Source organism: Onthophagus taurus, chromosome 5 (genome assembly GCF_036711975.1).
Source record: "Onthophagus taurus isolate NC chromosome 5, IU_Otau_3.0, whole genome shotgun sequence".
Classification (NCBI taxonomy): Eukaryota; Metazoa; Arthropoda; class Insecta; order Coleoptera; family Scarabaeidae; genus Onthophagus; species Onthophagus taurus.
This window is the reverse complement of record NC_091970.1, coordinates 7,005,097-7,025,325: the sequence shown is the minus strand read 5'-3', so window position 1 is coordinate 7,025,325 and position 20,229 is coordinate 7,005,097. Positions and strand designations below refer to the sequence as shown.

General features: G+C 36.7%; 2 protein-coding genes and 1 long non-coding RNA gene across 4 annotated transcripts in view; 1 reads left to right on the top strand and 2 right to left on the bottom strand.

Moving 5' to 3' along the window:
• The first annotated feature begins 19 nt into the window (after nucleotides 1-19).
• LOC139429746 (uncharacterized) overlaps nucleotides 20-20,229 on the top strand; it is a 36,829-nt gene continuing 16,619 nt past the window's right edge. Inside the window, exons 1-2 of the long non-coding RNA XR_011640321.1 lie at nucleotides 20-395; nucleotides 464-599. This is a non-coding gene — a long non-coding RNA (uncharacterized lncRNA). The remainder of the gene's footprint in view (nucleotides 396-463; nucleotides 600-20,229) is intronic.
• LOC139429789 (glutamate receptor ionotropic, kainate glr-3-like) lies at nucleotides 1,894-4,282 on the bottom strand. Its single transcript, XM_071195969.1, has 3 exons — nucleotides 4,060-4,282; nucleotides 3,145-3,900; nucleotides 1,894-2,831 (listed from the first exon to the last, which is right to left on the bottom strand). The coding sequence occupies exons 1-3, from the start codon at nucleotides 4,280-4,282 to the stop codon at nucleotides 1,894-1,896; spliced, it is 1,917 nt and encodes a 638-aa protein (XP_071052070.1).
• LOC111417148 (nascent polypeptide-associated complex subunit alpha, muscle-specific form-like) lies at nucleotides 4,679-18,952 on the bottom strand. 2 transcript variants are annotated; one of them, XM_023049344.2, is made up of 12 exons: nucleotides 18,692-18,952; nucleotides 18,461-18,633; nucleotides 17,992-18,409; nucleotides 17,160-17,938; nucleotides 16,816-17,058; nucleotides 10,656-12,876; nucleotides 9,645-10,241; nucleotides 8,797-9,591; nucleotides 7,802-8,740; nucleotides 7,688-7,747; nucleotides 6,737-7,016; nucleotides 4,679-6,676 (listed from the first exon to the last, which is right to left on the bottom strand). In XM_023049344.2, exons 1-12 carry the CDS (start codon nucleotides 18,810-18,812, stop codon nucleotides 5,845-5,847), a joined length of 7,458 nt encoding a protein of 2,485 aa, XP_022905112.2. In that variant the 5' UTR covers nucleotides 18,813-18,952; the 3' UTR covers nucleotides 4,679-5,844. The 2 variants fall into 2 exon arrangements, with proteins under 2 accessions (XP_022905112.2, XP_022905113.2); XM_023049345.2 differs by having other exon boundaries at nucleotides 16,828-17,058; nucleotides 18,692-18,951.

Here is a 20,229-nt window from a genome sequence, read left to right as displayed (position 1 = left end):
TACCTTTAGGCAGCGAGGTAAAACGTTGAATGTGTTGTTGACAATTCTCTATCTTGGGTGTTCTTCCCCCCTAGAACGAGACTCGATCGTTTTATTTATTTATTTCTTTTTGTTTTCGGGAGGGGGGCAATTAAACTCTCCAACCCCCCAGCTTAAAAGATTTTTAGAGTTTCCACCCCTTTTTTTTTCGTACATCTTTAAACAAAAGGGGACACTTGTGTTTTGATGCCCGCCCGTGGTTCACATCTGAATGCCCATCACCCTTCTTGTTCTTGTATAAGTGGCTTTTAAATGTACATGTAAATAAATATAAATGGGGTGGTTAAGGTCTATTTGAAGATGAAAACTTTTTTGGTTATGTTGCAAAAATGATTTTAGTTCCAAATTAACTCAAGGTAGGCAACTTAATTAGCATCTTTTTTAACAAATTTTTTTCACAACATTGTATTATTCTTATTTTTAGTTTTACAATCAAAACCAGATTTAGTCTACCAAAAATTCCTTCATAATCAAACAACCCGTAAGGCTAAGCATCTTCATTGAACTACCAAGGGGCTGGAAATCTTCTTGTTCACATGATAAAAGAAGCAATTTTTGTGGTATGTAGCAAATTTAATAACCTTTTAACTAATTTTCTTTTACAACTCAACGCTGATATTATTATATACATAAAATATGATTATTTTGGTTTGTTAACTTTGATAAAATGGAAAACACTTTCGGAAGGTGTTGGATTAACCTAAATTTCGTATTAAAGCTGCCCATTAAGATTGGAATTTTGGTCATACTGGCGCAGTTGGTGATTAAAATTAAGCGACAGATCTAACATTAATAATTTCTTAATAAGTTAATAATAAGTAGCTAAGGAGAGATGTAACTCTTCAGCTACATTGCTGCAACATTTCTGGACATGGTTCTACTTAAAGAATTTTTTAGTAGTCTCATGGAGACGAGTAGGTCGAAGTATTCCAGCTCATCTTGTTTTCCTTTCATTTCCTCATAGACAAAAAATATTTGGTTTGGATTTTAATCTAAAAAGTCCTGAATCATTTTGGATTGCAAAGAAAATTAAAAATGCTTTAAAATGAGTCCAAACTCGATGGGGTTAGCTTTAAAATTAACTGAGATACGAATAGATATGACAACAATAAAAATAAACAAAATGGCGGCTTCTTCTTTGTCAAAGTTAACCTAACTTTTTCGATTTTTATCGTAAATATGGGATGTTTGGTATCAAATAAAAGCGATTTTAACCGAGATTACGAATTTGATGTTATCTTGATTTTAAGGAAAAATATTTTTTAGTATTTGTGTCTAAAATGTCATAAATCATGTTAGAGAAAATTAAAAATGCTTTAAAATGAGTCTAAACTTGATGGGGTTACCTTTAAAATTAACTGAGATACAGATAAATATAATAATAATAAAAAAACAAAATGGCGGCTTCTTCTTTGTTAAAGTTAACCTAACTTTTTTGTTTTTTATCGTAAATATGGGGTTTTGGGTATCAAATAAAAGCGATTTTAACCGAGATTACGAATTTGATGTTATCTTGATTTTAAGGAAAAATATTTTTTAGTATTTGTGTCTAAACTGTCATAAATCATGTTAGAGAAAATTAAAAATGCTTTAAAATGAGTCTAAACTCGATGGGGTTACCTTTAAAATTAACTGAGATGCAAAGAAATATAATAATAATAATAATAAAACAAAATGGCGGCTTTCTCTTTGTCAAAGTTAACCTAACTTTTTTGTTTTTTAACGAAAATATAGGGTGTTTGGTATCAAATAAAAGGGATTTTAATGTAGATTACGAATTTGAAATAAACTAAGTAAGATAATGGACGCAATTTTTAATTTATAAATTAATTCATTGTAATTAAACTTAATTTTTTATTTCGATTTCTCGGTTTTAGTGATAATTTCAAAAATAAAAATTAAAAATGACACAAATAACCCAAATATTAAAATATAAAAAGCAGTTTGCACATCGCCCATATTAAAAGCTAATTCGTCGTTGATTTTAAAGTTCTTATTATACACACTGTACATGATCATAAAATCTATGGCGTCATTATACCATTTATCTAATAATCCAGCCTCCCAAAAGTGATTGATGGCTAAATTAAATGCGGGTAGATATGGGGATCCTTTTGGAACGATGTACACCAAATAATTTACCGTTGGACAATCCCCGACTATGTGTAAACGTGGTGAACCATCGTCGTTTAAATAAACCGTTTTCATAAGGAGTTCTGCGTCATCTCTTCTTTCAACAGCGGCTACATCTCCGTAATAAGCAGCTCGTTCCATTGAGCTATTATAATTTGATAAAACAGTTCTTTTTGATAAATTTATCATCAATTTGGTGTCGTTTCGAAAAACATCTAAAGAAGTAGAAATGGGTAAATCGGATTTTTCTAAATCGATTAAACTGTTTATATCTGAATAATAAGAAACCACGCTAAACGAAGTTACTAAACTTCCTTGGAAAATGCCAACCATAATTACATTAAAACCTAGGCAACCGATTAAAAATATCCTCTCGGATATTTTTTTACGAAGTTTTAACGGAATCGAAATCATCAAAGAGAACGTTTCAATAAAAGCGACGATTACATCCCTCTTTTGCGATCTTAAAAAGTACCACGTAAACCAAGAGATAAGAAATGTTATTATAATTATTATCCAAGTTATTGCCGAGAAACAATGAAACATCATTAACCATTGCGGTATTTTCTTTGCTTTTGGTACAATAACGCAAAGTTCATCGCTTCGAATGAAATGAGTGAATTCGATTTCATCGGTTTTGTAGCTCATTAAAAATCGACCTGAAATGAAATGAATAAAATTAATTTTTTATTTATTTCGATACAGTGAAAGCTCGATATAATGTAGCTAAGGAAATAACTCTTTGCAATCGCGTAATTTTTTTTGATACTGCCAAATTTGAATTTTGTGTACTCATCGTGTTCCTTAGGTCATTTTGAACATCTTAAGAATGTTCAAAACATTGTTGACATTGCCAAAATTGAAATGTTTGTATTAATCGTGTTACAAAGGATATTTTATATATTTTGTTTGAAAATATCTTTTCTAATGAGTTCTGTTATATCGAGGTTTTACTGCACTATAAATATTAACCATTGATTGAAATTTGAGAGTTTTTATAAACAATATCGCCTAATGAACCGAAAAATTCTCCGTTTGAGGATTTCCATCCGTAACCAAATCCGTCGGAAGGAGGTTGGATTATGAGGGTAAAATTTAGGTATTGAACTAAATTATTGAGAACCATTCCATCTAAACCACCAAATCCCCCAGAAATTTTGAGATTTTCTCCTGTATGGATTTGCGTTTTTCCGTAAAGAGCCGTAGGTTCTCTTTCAAATATGGTAAATTTCACGTTTTCTCCATGTAAATTATACGTTAATTTCAAATTAGAACGTTTTGAAAAATTTATGTTTAACGCAGGACTTTGAAAATAATACCCACAAGATATTAGAACGAATTTTAAAATGTTAAATTGTTTCCAGATTTTATCAACAATTTTTTCCATGATTTTAGATGGATTAAAATTTTTTGTATCGTAAAAAATGATGTATTCTCCGTTTAAAATGGGAAATATTTGTTTATGATTTAAATTAATTTGATTCAAATTGTTTATAAAACACAAAAATCCTTTCGATTGCGGATCTTTCACATTAATCACGTAAGATTTGTTTAACTCGCGGTGCAAAAACCTTAAAAATATGTTAATATTTCTAGATGCAGATGAATTTGGAATCAAAACATTCACCATTTGTTGATTCGAAAAATAGTTATCAATAAATTTAATAACTTCACCGTTATTTTTAAAACGTCCCAAAATTATGGGTGAAATTAAAATTAACCCAAACACTTTTAGCAATAAATTCATTTTAACTTTTTTCTCAGCAAAGAAATTTTTTTAACATTTCATTCTCGTTATTGAATTATTAATGGGGGTTCCTCAAATCGATTTATGTTTTTATTATTTTTTTTATTATATCACCTTTCAAAAACAGCCTTTATACCTACCGTTTCCTGCTATATTTGTTCTTTTATAAACAACGTCTCCTAAAGCTCCAACAAAACGGTCGAATAAACGATATCCGTAATCGTAAGTATCAGATACTGACAAAAAATTTGGGGTAAAGTTTAAATATTTCGCCATATTTTCGAAAACGGCGTCGTCTAAACCTTTCAAAAATTTACCAAAAATCTTTGTGTTAATAAACGCAGTTGGTGGTCTTTGAAACATTGTTATATTAATTATTAAACCGTTTAAATTTGTATTTATGGTTTTTGAACAGTTCATATTTAATAATAAGACGAACATGAGTACAAGGAACATGATTAGAAATTTTATTGTGGATATATTTTCCTTTTATAAAGTGTTTAGGGTTATCTATTATGTATTAATGGGAGAACAAACAACTTTTAATGTCAAAATTATGTACAAGTATTTATCCTTACTTAGGATTTTCTAGAAGTGTCTTTTTATAGAATGTAACAAAAGATACATATTTTAAAAATTAAATTAAAAACGTTCCGATTACACTTTATACGGTACTAAAGTTAAGGCAATAATTTGATCCAGATAAGGTGGTTAAGAAACCCCTACAAACAACATTGAAAAAATTAAAGACTGTCGATGTCAAATTCGTAATCACGATTAAAATCGCTTTTATTTGATACCAAACACTCCATATTTGCGTTAAAAAACAAAAAAGTTAGGTTAACTTTGTCAAAAAAGAAGCCGCCATCTTGTTTTTTATTGTAATTATAATCAAATTCGTAATCTCGATTAAAATCGCTTTTATTTGATACCAAACACTCCATATTTGCGTTAAAAAACAAAAAAGTTAGGTTAACTTTGACAAAAAAGAAGCCGCCATCTTGTTTTTTATTGTAATAATAATCAAAGTCGTAATCTCGGTTAAAATCGCTTTTATTTGATACCAAACACTCCATATTTGCGTTAAAAAACAAAAAAGTTAGGTTAACTTTGACAAAGAGAAAGCCGCCATTTTGTTTCTTTGTTATTATTATATTTCTTTGTATCTCAGTTAATTTTAAAGGTAACCCCATCGAGTTTAGACTCATTTTAAAGCATTTTTGATTTTCTCTGCAATAAAACATGATTTATGACACTTTACACGCAAATACTAAAAAACATTTTTCTTTAAAATCAAGATAACATCAAATTCGTAATCTCGATTAAAATCGCTTTTATTTGATACCAAACACCCCATATTTACGATAAAAATCGAAAAAGTTAGGTTAACTTACAAAGAGGAAGCCGCCATTTTGTTTCTTTATTATTATTATATTTCTTTGTATCTCAGTTAATTTTAAAGGTAACCCCATCGAGTTTAGACTCATTTTAAAGCATTTTTGATTTTCTCTGCAATAAAACATGATTTATGACACTTTACACGCAAATACTAAAAAAAATTTTTCTTTAAAATCAAGATAACATCAAATTCGTAATCTCGATTAAAATCGCTTTTATTTGATACCAAACACCCTATATTTTTGTTAAAAAACAAAAAAGTTAGGTTAACTTTAACAAAGAAGAAGCCGCCATCTTGTTTTTTTAAATGAGTTATAACGCTTGGTATCTCAGTTATCTTTAAAGATAACCCCATTGAGTTTGGACTCATTTTAAAGCATTTTTAATTTTCTTTTCAATTCAACATGATTCGGTACATTTTAATCATATATATATATTTATTCATAACATATTGTAAAATAATGAAAATAGAAAAAAATATCAATAAATAAAAACATGATCGTATAGCCATAAAATCTTGATTACCATCACAACCATTCGAAATTCGTTGTCGGTTGGTCTTCCGGAATCGGACTGGTATCTACAACAGCATGACACGGGGCATTACAAGTCGCTACAGCTTCATAATCGTCTGCAACGTCAATATCGTCCAACCAATCGGGTAACGACGATAGTGGTGCATCAGCACTACGAGCCCATGGAGGAGTCTGTGGAGAAAACTGCCGTGGAGTGAAAGTAACTTGTGCGCTCCTTTGAAAAGCAGGTGGTAATGCCGGTGTCCTTTCGATATTTGCCGTTTCTTGGATTGAATCCATTATTCCAGGCGTTCCTAGACGTCTTTGTCGTCTTCTTCGCACCGGTTGGTGTTGACGAACTCTTTCCATAAATCCTGGTGATGGTCCCGGACTTCCACAGGGAACTATTATCGGTGGAGTTCTGGCTCTTGGCGATGGAATTCGAGCTACTGGTGGTGGAGTTACAGCTCTAGGTGATGAGATTCGAGCTGGTTGTTGTGGTGGAGTTCGTATTCTTGGAGGAGTTGCTCTTCGTGGTGAAATTCGAGGTGGAGCTGGTTGTCTTACTGGCGTTCTAACTGGCGAATATACTGGAGATCGACAAGGCGATTCCGGAAATTGTGGTGGTGTGAAAAACAGTTCCTCTTCCGGAGAACAAGGTTCAGGACTGCGATAACCTTGTGTTATATCTTCCTCACCGAATATACCTCCCGGGGAACAAATAGCGATTGGTGCTTCAGGAGTTCGAATAAACTCTGGTGCATCGTCCTCAAACATCATATTTGGATAAAACAATTGATCCTCGAAAATATCCCGTGGAGGTGTGCTTGGTGAAGACGAATACCTAAAAATATAACAACGCGTTTTTGAAATTTACACAGTTTAGAGTAAGTTATTAACTAACCGAGGTGAAGAAGATCGCGGTCTTAATGGTGACCTCATTGGCGATTCGTATTGTGGTGTTACAGCCTCAGATACAGGTGCCATAGCACGTACTGGTGCTCGTCGTCGCCTTTTTTTGTACCTTGTTGGTACATGCTGTTCAACTCTTCTCCTGAATTCTGGCGATCCTGCCGGTGGTGAAGGTGATCTGTATTTCACCGGACTCAATCTGGGTTCAGGAACTGAATATGCCGCAGGAACTGCTTGAACTGGAGAAGCCATTCTTGGAGGTGTTATTGGTCCTATTCAAAAATATTTAAATCATTAAATATAATTTCGAGTAAACGAAAACCTCAATTAAAGTAAATATGTAAAGTCTTCTATAAGACTTTACTCTCACTCCGCCGAGGTCGCTTGCGGGCGAGGCGCTACAATCTTCCCGAATAGACGATTTCGTGTTTCTATATCAAATCTAGCGCCTCGTCCGCAAGCGACCTCGGCGATTTGAGGCAAAATCGTTCTTTATATATCTTGGTAAGGATACAAAGTCTCCTATAAGAAGGTTGTGACTCTTATTTCGCCGAGGTCGCTTGCGGGCGAGGCGCTACAATCTTCCCGAATAGCGATTTCGTGTTTTTGTATCAAATCCAGCGCCTCGCCCGCAAGCGACCTCGGCGGAATGAGAGTAAAAGTCTCCTTATAGGAAATTAAGCATCTTTACCAACACATTTAGGGCACAAATCGTCGAGGTCGCTTGCGGGCGAGGCGCTACAATCATTTAGTTCAATGAAAAACAACCTAGCATGGCTCCCTCGGCTTAAGTAACGCATTTGTATTAAAGAAAAGTTGATTTTATTTTAAGAACTAGAACTTCTGCCTCGGTTTCTAAATAATATGTTATTATTGAAAATCTTGAATTATTGCCACGGTTTCTAAATACCTAATATATTTTTACTGTATTGTATAACATTACCTTCATATCCAGGAGGTGAATAGCCTTCAAAAGCGACATTAAACGGATCCTCGGGGGAACCTAAAATTAAAACCATTAAATAGGAATGCTACAATTATTTATTTTTATCTTTACCTATAAAATCGGGTGCGCCATAAACATCAACAGGACTTCTAACATCACATGGAAAATCTGGACTATAACGAGGTGGACATGGTGGTCCACTAGGAGGTGATTTGGATCGACGAAGAGGTGAAGGCGTTCTTGGAGGCGAAACATATTGCGCAACATCCGCCATGTCCGCAAAATCGTCAATCCCACCAAGCACTTGAAATTGTTTTTGAAGAAGTTGCCAGGGGACGTCCATTTTGGGAGGTGGACATATTGCTGTACTACCAGCGATATCATTCTCATCGAAATCTACATTAACATCAGCTATCATTTCTTGTATATGTGCGTCAAATGTAGGTGGACCGTAAACAGGAGCTGGCCCACAAGGAGGTAGCGGAGGGGGGGTAGGAATTCTTAATGGTGGAGTGGGCATGCGAAGTGGTGGAGTGGGCATGCGAGGTGGTGGACTAACCACATCCTCTTCTTGTTCGATTCTAGTTAAACGTGGAGCCGAAATTCTTCGCCGGGGTTTCGTTCGTTTTATACCTCTTCTTCCGGCAGCTTGTGCAACAGCTTGCCTCATTTGACTCATAGGTGATAAAGGCGATGGAGGTAGCAAACATGGATCATCTTCATAAATATCCGCAGGTCCAATTCCTTGATAGAAGTGTGGTGGTGTTCTTCTTGGAGTATGAGGACTTGATGGTCCTTGTAAAGCAAGTGGCGGGGTTACATCAGCAATTCCACAAGGTGCCCCCATAGCACATGGTGGTAAAGCATCTGGAGGAGTGTCTTGGAGTAATTCTTGATATTGCCTATTAGCGGCTATGATTGCTGCTGGAGGTAAACGTCGAACTGGTGGTTGATATCCCGGAGATGGACGGGAAGGACCAAAAGCTCTTTGAGGACTTGGTTGTAATACCAACGGGGATACAACGCGAGGAGGAGTAATCGGGACATAACCTTAGGGATGGGAAACGGTAAACAGAGGAAAAATGAATGAAGGTGAATTAGTTTACCACCGAGACAAGGGGCGTCAGTTCCTAAAGAATCAGGTGCTTCATATTCGTCAGGTATATTCGCAACATCTGGACTTCCAACAAAATCAGCTGGTTGTGTACAAATAATTAAATCTTGGCGGCCACTTCCGAGATCAACTCGCCATGGGGAAAGAGGTTTAGGTATGGGTTTTGGTGAAGATCTCCGTCTAAACGACGGTATTCCATAATACTCCTCAGGTGACATGGGTTTGGGTAATCTTTCTTCAATAGAAACATCCATTATACTTCTAGGCGCGTAAAATTGTCCTTGTCGTCTCTCTCCCAATAAATCTTCCGGAAGATATTCCGGACTAGGCGGGCTCATACCCTCTGCCATAATTACTTCTTGGACTTCTGGAGGCAAATTACTATACCACTCTACACCCTCATCAAAGTCGATTTTTCTCCCTTTTCTAGTTGGTCTTCGTCTTCTTTTCGCAGGTCTACTATCCTTGGTTGGAGTGTAAAGTATTTGAGCGCGACGCTCTTCTTCTGCGGCACGTTGTGCTGCGGCTGTCTCTACACCAGTTGGAGCTACATAAGCACCGCATGGTTGTAATTCCCGCTGACGTCTTGGACGTGAACGCAGTGATGGATGTCCGTATGACCCTTCACCTTCTTCGGGAATATCCGGATGCAACATCGGCATAACACCACGTCTTACCACTCGAGATTTTCCCTTGATCGATCCGGGACGCACTGTCATTGACTTTTTAAATTCAGGAGACGCCGCCATTAAAATTTGCGATTTAAATAACATTTCATCAATTGGACCTAAAACGTTTATTTATTAATTTTATTATTAATAACTAATTAAGTAAAAAAACCTTGATCTGGCGAAATTTGTGGATACGACGGTCTAAACGATTGTCTCGGGGCTTGAGAAACCCCCGGACATACTCCTTGACTAACTGCTTGAGGAACTGCTGGAGTTTGTTCTGGACTAACACAAACTCTTTCAGCTCCCGGCATTTGAATTTGTTGAGGAGGAGGCGAATATCTTACATCCACTTCTTCTATTTCTTCTATTTCCACCCCGTCCGGAGAATAATATTCCGGGGCATCACCTTCGTATATAAGATGATCTTGTGCAGCGCAAGGTGGGGTTCTCGGAGGCGATAAAACTGCTTGGTCTCTAAAATCTTCAGGTTCCTCAACATCATATAATCCACCACCTATCCCTTCGCACGGCATTCCTGAAGAGAGATCAAAAACATCCGGACGTCTCATGTATCGCGGCGGCAATTGCGGTTCTTGTCCGGCACGTATTGCTTCTTCTTGAGCTTCTTTGTAAGCTTGATATTCTAAAAGTTCAAAACTGTCATCTGGAGTACCAGCAACTGCTTGGGTTGATGCTGCCCCGTAACATGGGACCATTCCTAATTCAGCTTCTTGACTTTGTATAGCTGCTGCTATTCTTGTATCTAAAAAGAATCGTATTAAATACATCAATCTATATATCTAACAGATTATGTCAAAAATTAGCCTCATTCTAAAAGAAAAGAAAACATTCTTCCAGGAGTATGGCAGAAGACAAGATATTGCTTATACATGACTAGAACCTCCTTTTAGTCAATTAGATACTGCTGGCAGAAAGCTAAATACTGTTAGCAGAAGATAAGGTACTACTGAAGATGACTTCCTCATTATAGATGAATGGCAGCTGCTGGCAGAAGACAAGATATAGCTTATAGATGACTATATCCTCCTTCTAGTTAACCAAATACTGCTGGCAGAAAGCTAACTATTGCTAGTAGAAGATAAGGAACTGCTTAAGATGAAGAAGTCTAGATAATGTTATCAATCAGAAAATATTGAATTAAATTAAATGTACTAACCTTTAACTTCTGGTGACGCTTCTGGTGCAAAATCTCTAAAATCAAACGATTGATCTGGAGTAGCATCATAAAAATCTAAATCATCAATTAGCTCTGGTGGCGAATCAACTATATTAATAGTTTGTCCTTCCAATTCGGGGAAAAAATTTTCGGGGCAAACAGGAGAACCCTCCCCGGGACTTCTAACAAGTTTCAAAACCCTCTTCATTAACGCCGCTTGTTCGGGATCTTTGAATGAGGCAGCATATCGCCTCTCTTCCATCGTTAGTAATGGGGAATGCGGTTGTGAAACTGTTACTGAAGTTACTGATGTAATTGAAGCGACAACTTTAGGCACGCTGGGTGGAGTTGCGATAGGAACGGGCGCGGCAGCAGATGAGCAAGTGCAAGGCGGAGGTGGCGGTGGCGGTGGCGGCAATGCAAGATATTGACGAGGCGGTGAGACTGGCGTAGAGGGTCCTCCGCAAGGAACAACAGAAATTTCAGGTTGAACTTGTTCCGGAGTTATCGGCGGAGGACTGGAATAAGGCAATTCGGTTTCGGTGAAAAAGAAGTAGTCATTAGATTGGTCAAATTGTTGAGGTGAATAAGCGCTGGATTCATCTACGAATTCCGGTTCGGTATCCCATTCGGCACCGTATGAAAGATCGAATATATCGGGCATTGTAGGACGTGGAGGAGATGGAGTTGGGGAACGACGTCGCGGAGGAGGAAGGGGAGGAGTCGTTGGTGAGAAATACGGAGAAGGTCTTCCTTGAGGTGTCATCCCACCGTGGCAAGTCGAATCTTCCTCTTCAACTAAACTAGAATAGAGATCTTTAAATTGTTCGTGCATTTCAGCAACTTTTTCTTGAAAGGTTTTTTCTATTTTTTTGGGCGGACTTTGAGGGGCGGGCGGAGGTGGTGTGGGGGGAGCTTTTGGTACCGGCACAGGTTTTGTTGGTTTAAGCTTTTTCGGTCTGGCTCTAGCTGGTAGCTTAAGCGTTTTTCTTTTTGGCTGGGGAGGCGGCGTTGCTATTTTTCTTGGGGGTGTTGCTACTCTTGGTGGCGGCGGCGTTTTATACTTCTCTACAAGAGCTTCACTTTCCGGGCACGGATCAACGTATGGGACATATTCTTGCAATCTCACTGGAGATACCTGCCTAAGCGTTGGTGATATTCTAATTGGGGATGGTTGTCTTGGTGCTTGTGGTGAATGTGGTGAAACATATCCTGGTGTAGTTTGTCGTTCGGGGGAAGCACACGGTGATTGGTATTCGGGGGGATTTTCGAATAAAAGATAATCGTAGGGTCTTAAAGGAAGTGGGGATTTTGCTGGGATTGTTGCTGGAACCCCGCCTAAAGCGGGGATGTTTTCCATGGCTTGTTGGAGATTTGAGGTGGTGGCCTCTCTGAGGGATCTCTCTAAACTTCGTGATTTAGGGCTTGGGACTAAAATGGCTTCTATATCATCAACGTCGAGGATGCCATCGTCGTCAGTGGCTAAATCGAAGATGTCGAAGGGTCTCCGCGTGCGCCTCAAGTTTTCTCGTTCATCCACTCTTGGAGATAACGCAGTTCTTCCTCGCATAAATTGAGGCCCGGGAACGAATTGCTCATCTTCGCCCAAATCAAATTCGGCGGCTGCGTAAGTTAATCTTCGGCCGGGACCTTCGCGAATCTTAACTACCCTTGAAAATAATGGAGGAGTCCGCGGAACGTCACCTCGTCGATCGGGATATCGCGAATCTTGTTCCGCGTACATTTCGTCTAAAGTTTGTTCTGGCTCAAGAGATTGTGCAAAATCCACCATAGCTTCTTCGACGATATCTTGAGCTTGCTCACTCACCGGAGGAACTCCTTGAGCTACAACTTCCCTTATAGCTTGATCAGCCACTTGTGCTTGAGGTTGCGGCGATCTCATTTGCTTTCTGGCTCGCGATTCTATTCTTCGTAGCATGGTTCGTGAGGCTCTTCGTTCGGCGAACGTAGAAAGTAAGGGCCTTCTTGGTGGTTTAATCCCGAGTTGTGCTTCAAGCTGCTCGAACTCGGCAACTTCGGGATCGATACGGCATGGTGGTAAAGATTCTAATTGTTGTTGGGCTCTTAATTCAACTTGACTCCGAGCAATTTCAGCTGCTCTTCGTTCTGCTGATGTAGGCGTTCTAGCTCTTGAAGGTTGAATGCCGAATTGAGCCTCCAGTAGCTCAAATTCAGCGTCTGGGTCAATACAAGGTGGTGGCTACAAAAAGAGATAAATGAAATTAAAAATTGTGATGGTTGTGTCTAGATATGTGAAATTTTTATAGAAAAGAAAATGGATACTAAAGGAACTGACACAGAAAAAAATTTCACTGGGCTACTAGGCAGAATACATTTCAGCAGTGTTGCAAGGAAGTAATTACTGTAAGATGAGTAATCGTCATTATAGAAGACTGGAGAGGGCTGGCAGAAGATTAGATAGTGTTACCAGAGGACAAGGTATTGCTTATAGATGACTAGAATCTCCTTTCAATCGACTGGCAAAAAGTTAGATTCTGCCAGCAGAAGATAATGTACTGCTTAATATGACTATTCCTCATTATAGAAGACTAAAGACTGTTAGCAAAAGATTAGATAGTGTTAGCAAAGGACTAAATATGGCTTATAGATGACAAGAACCTTCTTTTAGGCTAGCAGAAATTAGATACTGCTGCTTAAGACGACTATTCCTCATTATAGAAGACTGGATACTACCGAGAGACGAGTGTATAGTGTTATCAGAAGACAACATACTGCGCACAGATAATTTGAATAGGGATGTGTCAAAATATTAGCAAGGACCAAGGTGATAAGAGAAGAAAGAAGACAGATTGTATGGGGATGATTGGGAGACTATATGCTGAGGTGTTACGACTTGCGGGAGAGAATGGATGACGGAGGTAATGAAAGAGTGTTTCAGATGTTGGGAAAACATGTCAGTGGTTCTCTTAGAATTAGGTTTGTAACCAAATAGGACCACCTTTTGTACTTTAAGTGACCGTCTCTATGTTTTTTTTTTTTCATTTTTAATGCTAAATTGACATTAAACTGGTTTTAACCTATCTTTTATTGAAAGGAGCCAGACGTGTTGGAAATTGAACAGCTGCTGAGTGTGTTAGCATGATTATCATGGCTTTGGGAACTCGATGCCACCTTTCTTCTTATTCTACAAAGTTTTAATGCCACATATATCATAGATGATGCTACTCATGGATTTCCCAATAAATTTCGGTGGATAATGCTAAATTTCTCGCCAAGTCATCTACAGAATCACCAATTCTTTTCCTACTCGATTAATCATTCGTCACATCTATCAGTTGAAGTCATCAGTTACTTCACATGCAAAATATATCTACAAACTGCCAGAATTCACCAAAATACTTTCATAGACTGGCAAAGTTGAACAAAATACCACCAAAGCTCATAAAGTTGATCGGAATGATGAGGTTCGTCCAGAAACTAACCTCCAAAAGCTCGGAACATTAATCAAAGATCTTCCAGAAACTGACAGAATTAAGCAAAATATTTCTAGAATCTGACAAAGTTAAGCAAAATACCTCCAAAAGCTCACAAAGTTGATCGGAATGATGAGGTTCGTCCAGAAACTGACACAATTAAGCAAAATATTTTCAGAAACTGTCAAAATTAAATAAAGTATTTCCAGAAACTGTCAAAATTAAGCAAAATACTTCCAAACGCTGGCAGAGTTGATCAAAGTATTTCCAGAATTAAGCAAAATATCTGCAAAAGCTCGCAAATTTGATCGAAATGATGAGGTTCGTCCTGAAACTGACAGAATTAAGCAAAATACGCGCAGAAACTGACAGAATTAAATAAAATATATCCACAAACTGCCAGAATTCACCAAAATACTTTCATAGACTGGAAAAGTTGAACAAAATATCTCTAGAATCTGACAAAATTAAACAAAATACCTCCAAAAGCTCGGAACATTAATCAAAGATCTTCCAGAAACTGACAGAATTAAGCAAAATATTTCTAGAATCTGACAAAGTTAAGCAAAATACCTCCAAAAGCTCACAAAGTTGATCGGAATGATGAGGTTCGTCCAGAAACTAACACAATTAAGCAAAATATTTTCAGAAACTGTCAAAATTAAATAAAGTATTTCCAGAAACTGTCAAAATTAAGCAAAATACTTCCAAACGCTGGCAGAGTTGATCAAAGTATTTCCAGAATTAAGCAAAATATCTGCAAAAGCTCGCAAATTTGATCGAAATGATGAGGTTCGTCCTGAAACTGACAGAATTAAGCAAAATACGTCCAGAAACTGTCAAAATTAACAAGAATATTTCAAGAAACTGACAGAATTAAATAAAATATATCCACAAACTGCCAGAATTCACCAAAATACTTTCATAGACTGGAAAAGTTGAACAAAATATCTCTAGAATCTGACAAAATTAAACAAAATACCTCCAAAAGCTCGGAACATTAATCAAAGATCTTCCAGAAACTGACAGAATTAAGCAAAATATTTCTAGAATCTAACAAAGTTAAGCAAAATACCTCCAAAAGCTCACAAGTTGATCGGAATGATGAGGTTCGTCCAGAAACTGACACAATTAAGCAAAATATTTTCAGAAACTGTCAAAATTAAATAAAGTATTTCCAGAAACTGTCAAAATTAAGCAAAATACTTCCAAACGCTGGCAGAGTTGATCAAAGTATTTCCAGAATTAAGCAAAATATCTGCAAAAGCTCGCAAATTTGATCGAAATGATGAGGTTCGTCCTGAAACTGACAGAATTAAGCAAAATACGTCCAGAAACTGTCAAAATTAACAAGAATATTTCAAGAAACTGACAGAATTAAATAAAATATATCCACAAACTGCCAGAATTCACCAAAATACTTTCATAGACTGGAAAAGTTGAACAAAATATCTCTAGAATCTGACAAAATTAAACAAAATACCTCCAAAAGCTCGGAACATTAATCAAAGATCTTCCAGAAACTGACAGAATTAAGCAAAATATTTCTAGAATCTAACAAAGTTAAGCAAAATACCTCCAAAAGCTCACAAGTTGATCGGAATGATGAGGTTCGTCCAGAAACTGACACAATTAAGCAAAATATTTTCAGAAACTGTCAAAATTAAATAAAGTATTTCCAGAAACTGTCAAAATTAAGCAAAATACTTCCAAACGCTGGCAGAGTTGATCAAAGTATTTCCAGAATTAAGCAAAATATCTGCAAAAGCTCGCAAATTTGATCGAAATGATGAGGTTCGTCCTGAAACTGACAGAATTAAGCAAAATACGTCCAGAAACTGTCAAAATTAACAGGAATATTTCAAGAAACCGACAGAATTAAATAAAATATATCCACAAACTGCAAGAATTCACCAAAATACTGTCATAGACTGGAAAAGTTGAACAAAATATCTCTAGAATCTGACAAAATTAAACAAAATACCTTCAAAAGCTCATTAATCAAAGATCTTCCAGAAATTGACAGAATTAAGCAAAATATTTCTAGAATCTGACAAAGTTAAGCAAAATACCTCCAAAAGCTCAGAAAGTTGATCGGTTCGTCCAGAAATTGACACAATTAAGCAAAATATTTTCAGAAACTGTCAAAATTAAATAAAGTATTTCTAGAAACTGTCAGAATTAAGCAAAATACTTCCAAACGCTGGTAGAGTTGAATAAAGTATTTCCAGAATCTGACAGAATTAAGCAAAATACCTCCAAAAGCTCGGAATATTAATCAAAGATCTTCTAGAAACTGATAGAATTAAGCAAAATATTTCCAGAATCTGACAAAATTGAACAAATAGAGTTGATCCAATACGCCCTCCTATTGGATGGAGCGGTAGAGAATGGATGACGGAGGTAATGAAAGGGTGTGAAAGAGCAGGGTAATGTGACCTTGAGTGGATCGCCTAAAACATTTGTATGATGTGATAGTCGAAGTGCAACTAATATATTCTTTTCCTACTCTATTAATCATTTGTCACATCTATTAGATGAGGTCTTCAATAACTTTAGCTGTTCCTTAGCTATTTCCACTCAAGCTTATAAAAATTGATTTTTAATAACATAGAAATTTTCTTCTGCCAAATAACAAATCGAAGATCTCAAAGTTATCTAATACCCATCCACTCTATGTTATAATATAATTAAAAATTAAATACTTGTAAAGGTACCCTTTGTGGTTGAGGAATCCTTTGTGGTTGAGGAATTCTTTGTGGTTGAGGAATCCTTTGTGGTTGCGGAATCCTTTGTGGTTGCGCAACTCTACGTTGTGGGATTTGAGTCGCTCTCATACCACCTCTCATTGGAATTCTGGAGCGGATCGCTGGTTGAGCACCGACCCGAGCCTGCAATCGCCGATATTCCGCGTTTCCCGCATTACACGGATTCATTTCTTCCGCAGCCTAAAAACACGAAGGAAAAATAAACTGAGAATTTTTTAAACGGAATTAATTCGAATTTTTTGACAAATTTACGACATTTTGATAACCAAAAAATAACTGACAGGAAATAATTTTTGATATTGCTCGTTAATTTCTTGCATCGCTTCATCCACTTCTTCGCTTGCCGAAGGCGCGGGTTGTGGTGAACTTGGTGCTTCATCATAATATTGAGGAGGTGTTAAGTAAGGTAAACTTGGTGCTTCATCATAATATTGAGGAGGTGTTAAGTAAGGTAAACTTGGTGCTTCATCATAATATTGAGGAGGTGTTAAGTAAGGTAAACTTGGTGCTTCATCATAATATCGAGGTGGTGTTAAATAAGGAAGACTTGGTGCTGTCATTGGGGTTAAATCTTTTACGGGAAGTCCCCAGCGATCATATCTCAATTTCGGAGCTGAATCAAACGGTCTACGAACGATCCTTCTTCTCCGAATCATATCGGCCGAATCATAACCTCGTCTTGATTTTTGCGGGGTTGGTGTGGAGGGTTTTCTTAGCGGATCGATTTCTACGTCGCTGACGTCGTGATAAGATGGTGGTGATTCGAAAAATATCGGTGAGCGATCCTCGGGGGGTAAAGTTGAAAAAAGATTTCGTTTGGATGTAGTAGTTAGGAAAGTTTCTCTTGATGGGCATTTTATTTCGTTTTCGTCGAATGAAGCCAAAAGAACCCCTTCAGCGGGTGGTGGGTCGCTCACGCTGATTAAATTTGAACCCCACGTTGGGGGGCTTCTTGTTTCTGTTGGCATTGGTGATCCTAATGGTGAAGAGCTTTTTGGGATTGTTTTTAATCGCGATTTTTCGTCGTCGAAGCCGAAGGAAACTTTTTTGTACGATTGATCTAAAAAATAATTAAATTTAAATTAATTAAAAATTATTTAAATTAATTCAAACCGGTCATATCTCCAGCACTTCCTTTACCACCATCGACTCTCGAAGCCGATCTTGATCTCGTTTTTGATTTCGATCTTCCTTTAATGATTGCCTCAACCGATTTCTCCTTCGATTTAGTTCTTGATTTTCTCGTGTGTTCGCTGACCGCGCTTAATGAATCAGCTTTTTTGATGGCGCTTAAAGCTCCTTTTGGGAAAATCCCCTTTTCGATGTTGTTCCATTCGGTGATTGGGTCATTTGAGAACGCGTAATAAGCATGGATCCCGAAATTTGGGATGTCTTGAGATGCGGCGTACTCTTTTAAATCTCCGGAACACTCTGCGTTTATCACTGGGTATTCTGATGATAATCCAAGGATGAAGCGGCGCTTTTTTAAGTTTTCTTCAGTTTCTAACCAGCATTTAGCAACGTCTATGAGCTAAAATTAAAAAGGATTATTGCGGTTCAAAGTTAATTAAGTATTTCGGACTCTCATTCCTAAGTCGTCTAATTCGACCGTGGCTGGGTTACGGGAAAAAGGTCCAAATAATCTTCCTTTTTGCAAAACGAAAAGGAGGAGTTTAAGGTAATCCGTGCGTGTTTTTTCATCTCCGCTGGATGTGTCGGAAAGTTTTTGGACCCAAGCGGCAGCCAAAACTCTTTCTTTTTAAATGAATGATTGTTAAAAAAAATAATATTCGAAAAACGTTTTTTAACGAACCATTTGGCGCTGAAAGGTTTAAAACTAACGGTTTGGCGAAGCGAACGTAAAAGTCGAAATTTTCAGAAAATTCCTGGGGTCTGGGTGACCCCACCGGGGATTGCACGCCGGCTTCGGACATAACGAACAAGTTTTTCTTGTGGATTTAATGATCATTACAATTACCAAAATTTTGAGAAAAAAGCGCTTTACAAAAATCCGAATTGTCAGTTATTTAAAAATTTTTGAAATAAACTTTGACAGTTTTGTCAAATCGTTGATGTTTTTTGCTGGAAATACAAGGATTTTCAAATTTTAGGTTAAAATAGATGCAATCTAGATTTATTAATATCTATTAATCTAAACGATTTTGTTAATTAATCATTTTTGTTGAGTTGGAACAAAAAAGTGTCTAAATGCTCGTGAAATATTAGGACTAACTAATTAAAGGCAGAAAAAAAAGCTTATTAGATGGCAGAAGAAAAAAATTGATAAATGGCAAAAGAAAAAGCATGAAAAATGGCAGAAAAAAATTTTTTATAAATGGCAGAAGAAAAAACTTGATTCATGACAGAAGATAACTTCTTAATGGAAATGGTTTGAATAACAAGAATACGAGATACAAGAAGATGTTAAAAAGATACAGGATTAATGGAGATATTGGATGGAAAAAAATCAATGACTAAAAAATGCGCTAAAAAGAATGATGAGCGGGAAAGAAACACCGCGATTCTTTTTTTGAAACTTATCACTTAACAGCTGATCATAAGAAGTTGCCAACAACGATGAGGTTAATAATGAGGACTCATAAACTGTCATAAAACCAGCCAGGAGTTGCTGGTTTGGAATGGTGGAGTTGGAATGATAAAATTAGACACTTTAAAAGGCAGAAGAAAAAATTTGATAAATGGCAAAAGAAAAAGCTTGAAAAATGGCAGAAAAAAAAGCTTAATGGGTGGCGGAAGAAAAAGCTTGATTCATGACAGAAGATAACTTCTTAATGGAAATGGTTTGAATAACAAGAATACTAGATACAAGAAGATGTCAAAAAGATACAGTATTAAGGAAGATATTGGATGGAAAAAAAATCAATGACTGAAAAATGCGCTAAAACGGTAATAACCAATTGTTAAACTAACAGAATACCTCCAAAAGCTCGCCAAGTTAATCAAAATTCTGACAGAATTAAGCAAAATACTTGCAAAGACAGGCAGAGTTGAACAAATTATTTTCAGAATCTGATAGAATTAAGCAAAATCTTTCCAGAAACAGTTAGAATAAAGCAAAATATTTCCAGAATCTGACAGAATTAAATAAAATACCTCGAAAAGCTCGAAACGTTAATCAAAGTTCTTCTAAAAACTGACAGAATTAACCAAATACCACCAAACGCTCGCAAATTTGATCGGAGTGATGAGGTTCGTCCTGAAACTGACAGAATTAAGCAAAATATTTCCAGAAACTGTAAAAATTAAATAAAATATTTCTAGAAACTGTCAGAATTAAGCAAAACACTTCTAAACGCTAACAGAGTTGAGTCAAGTATTTCCAGAATATAA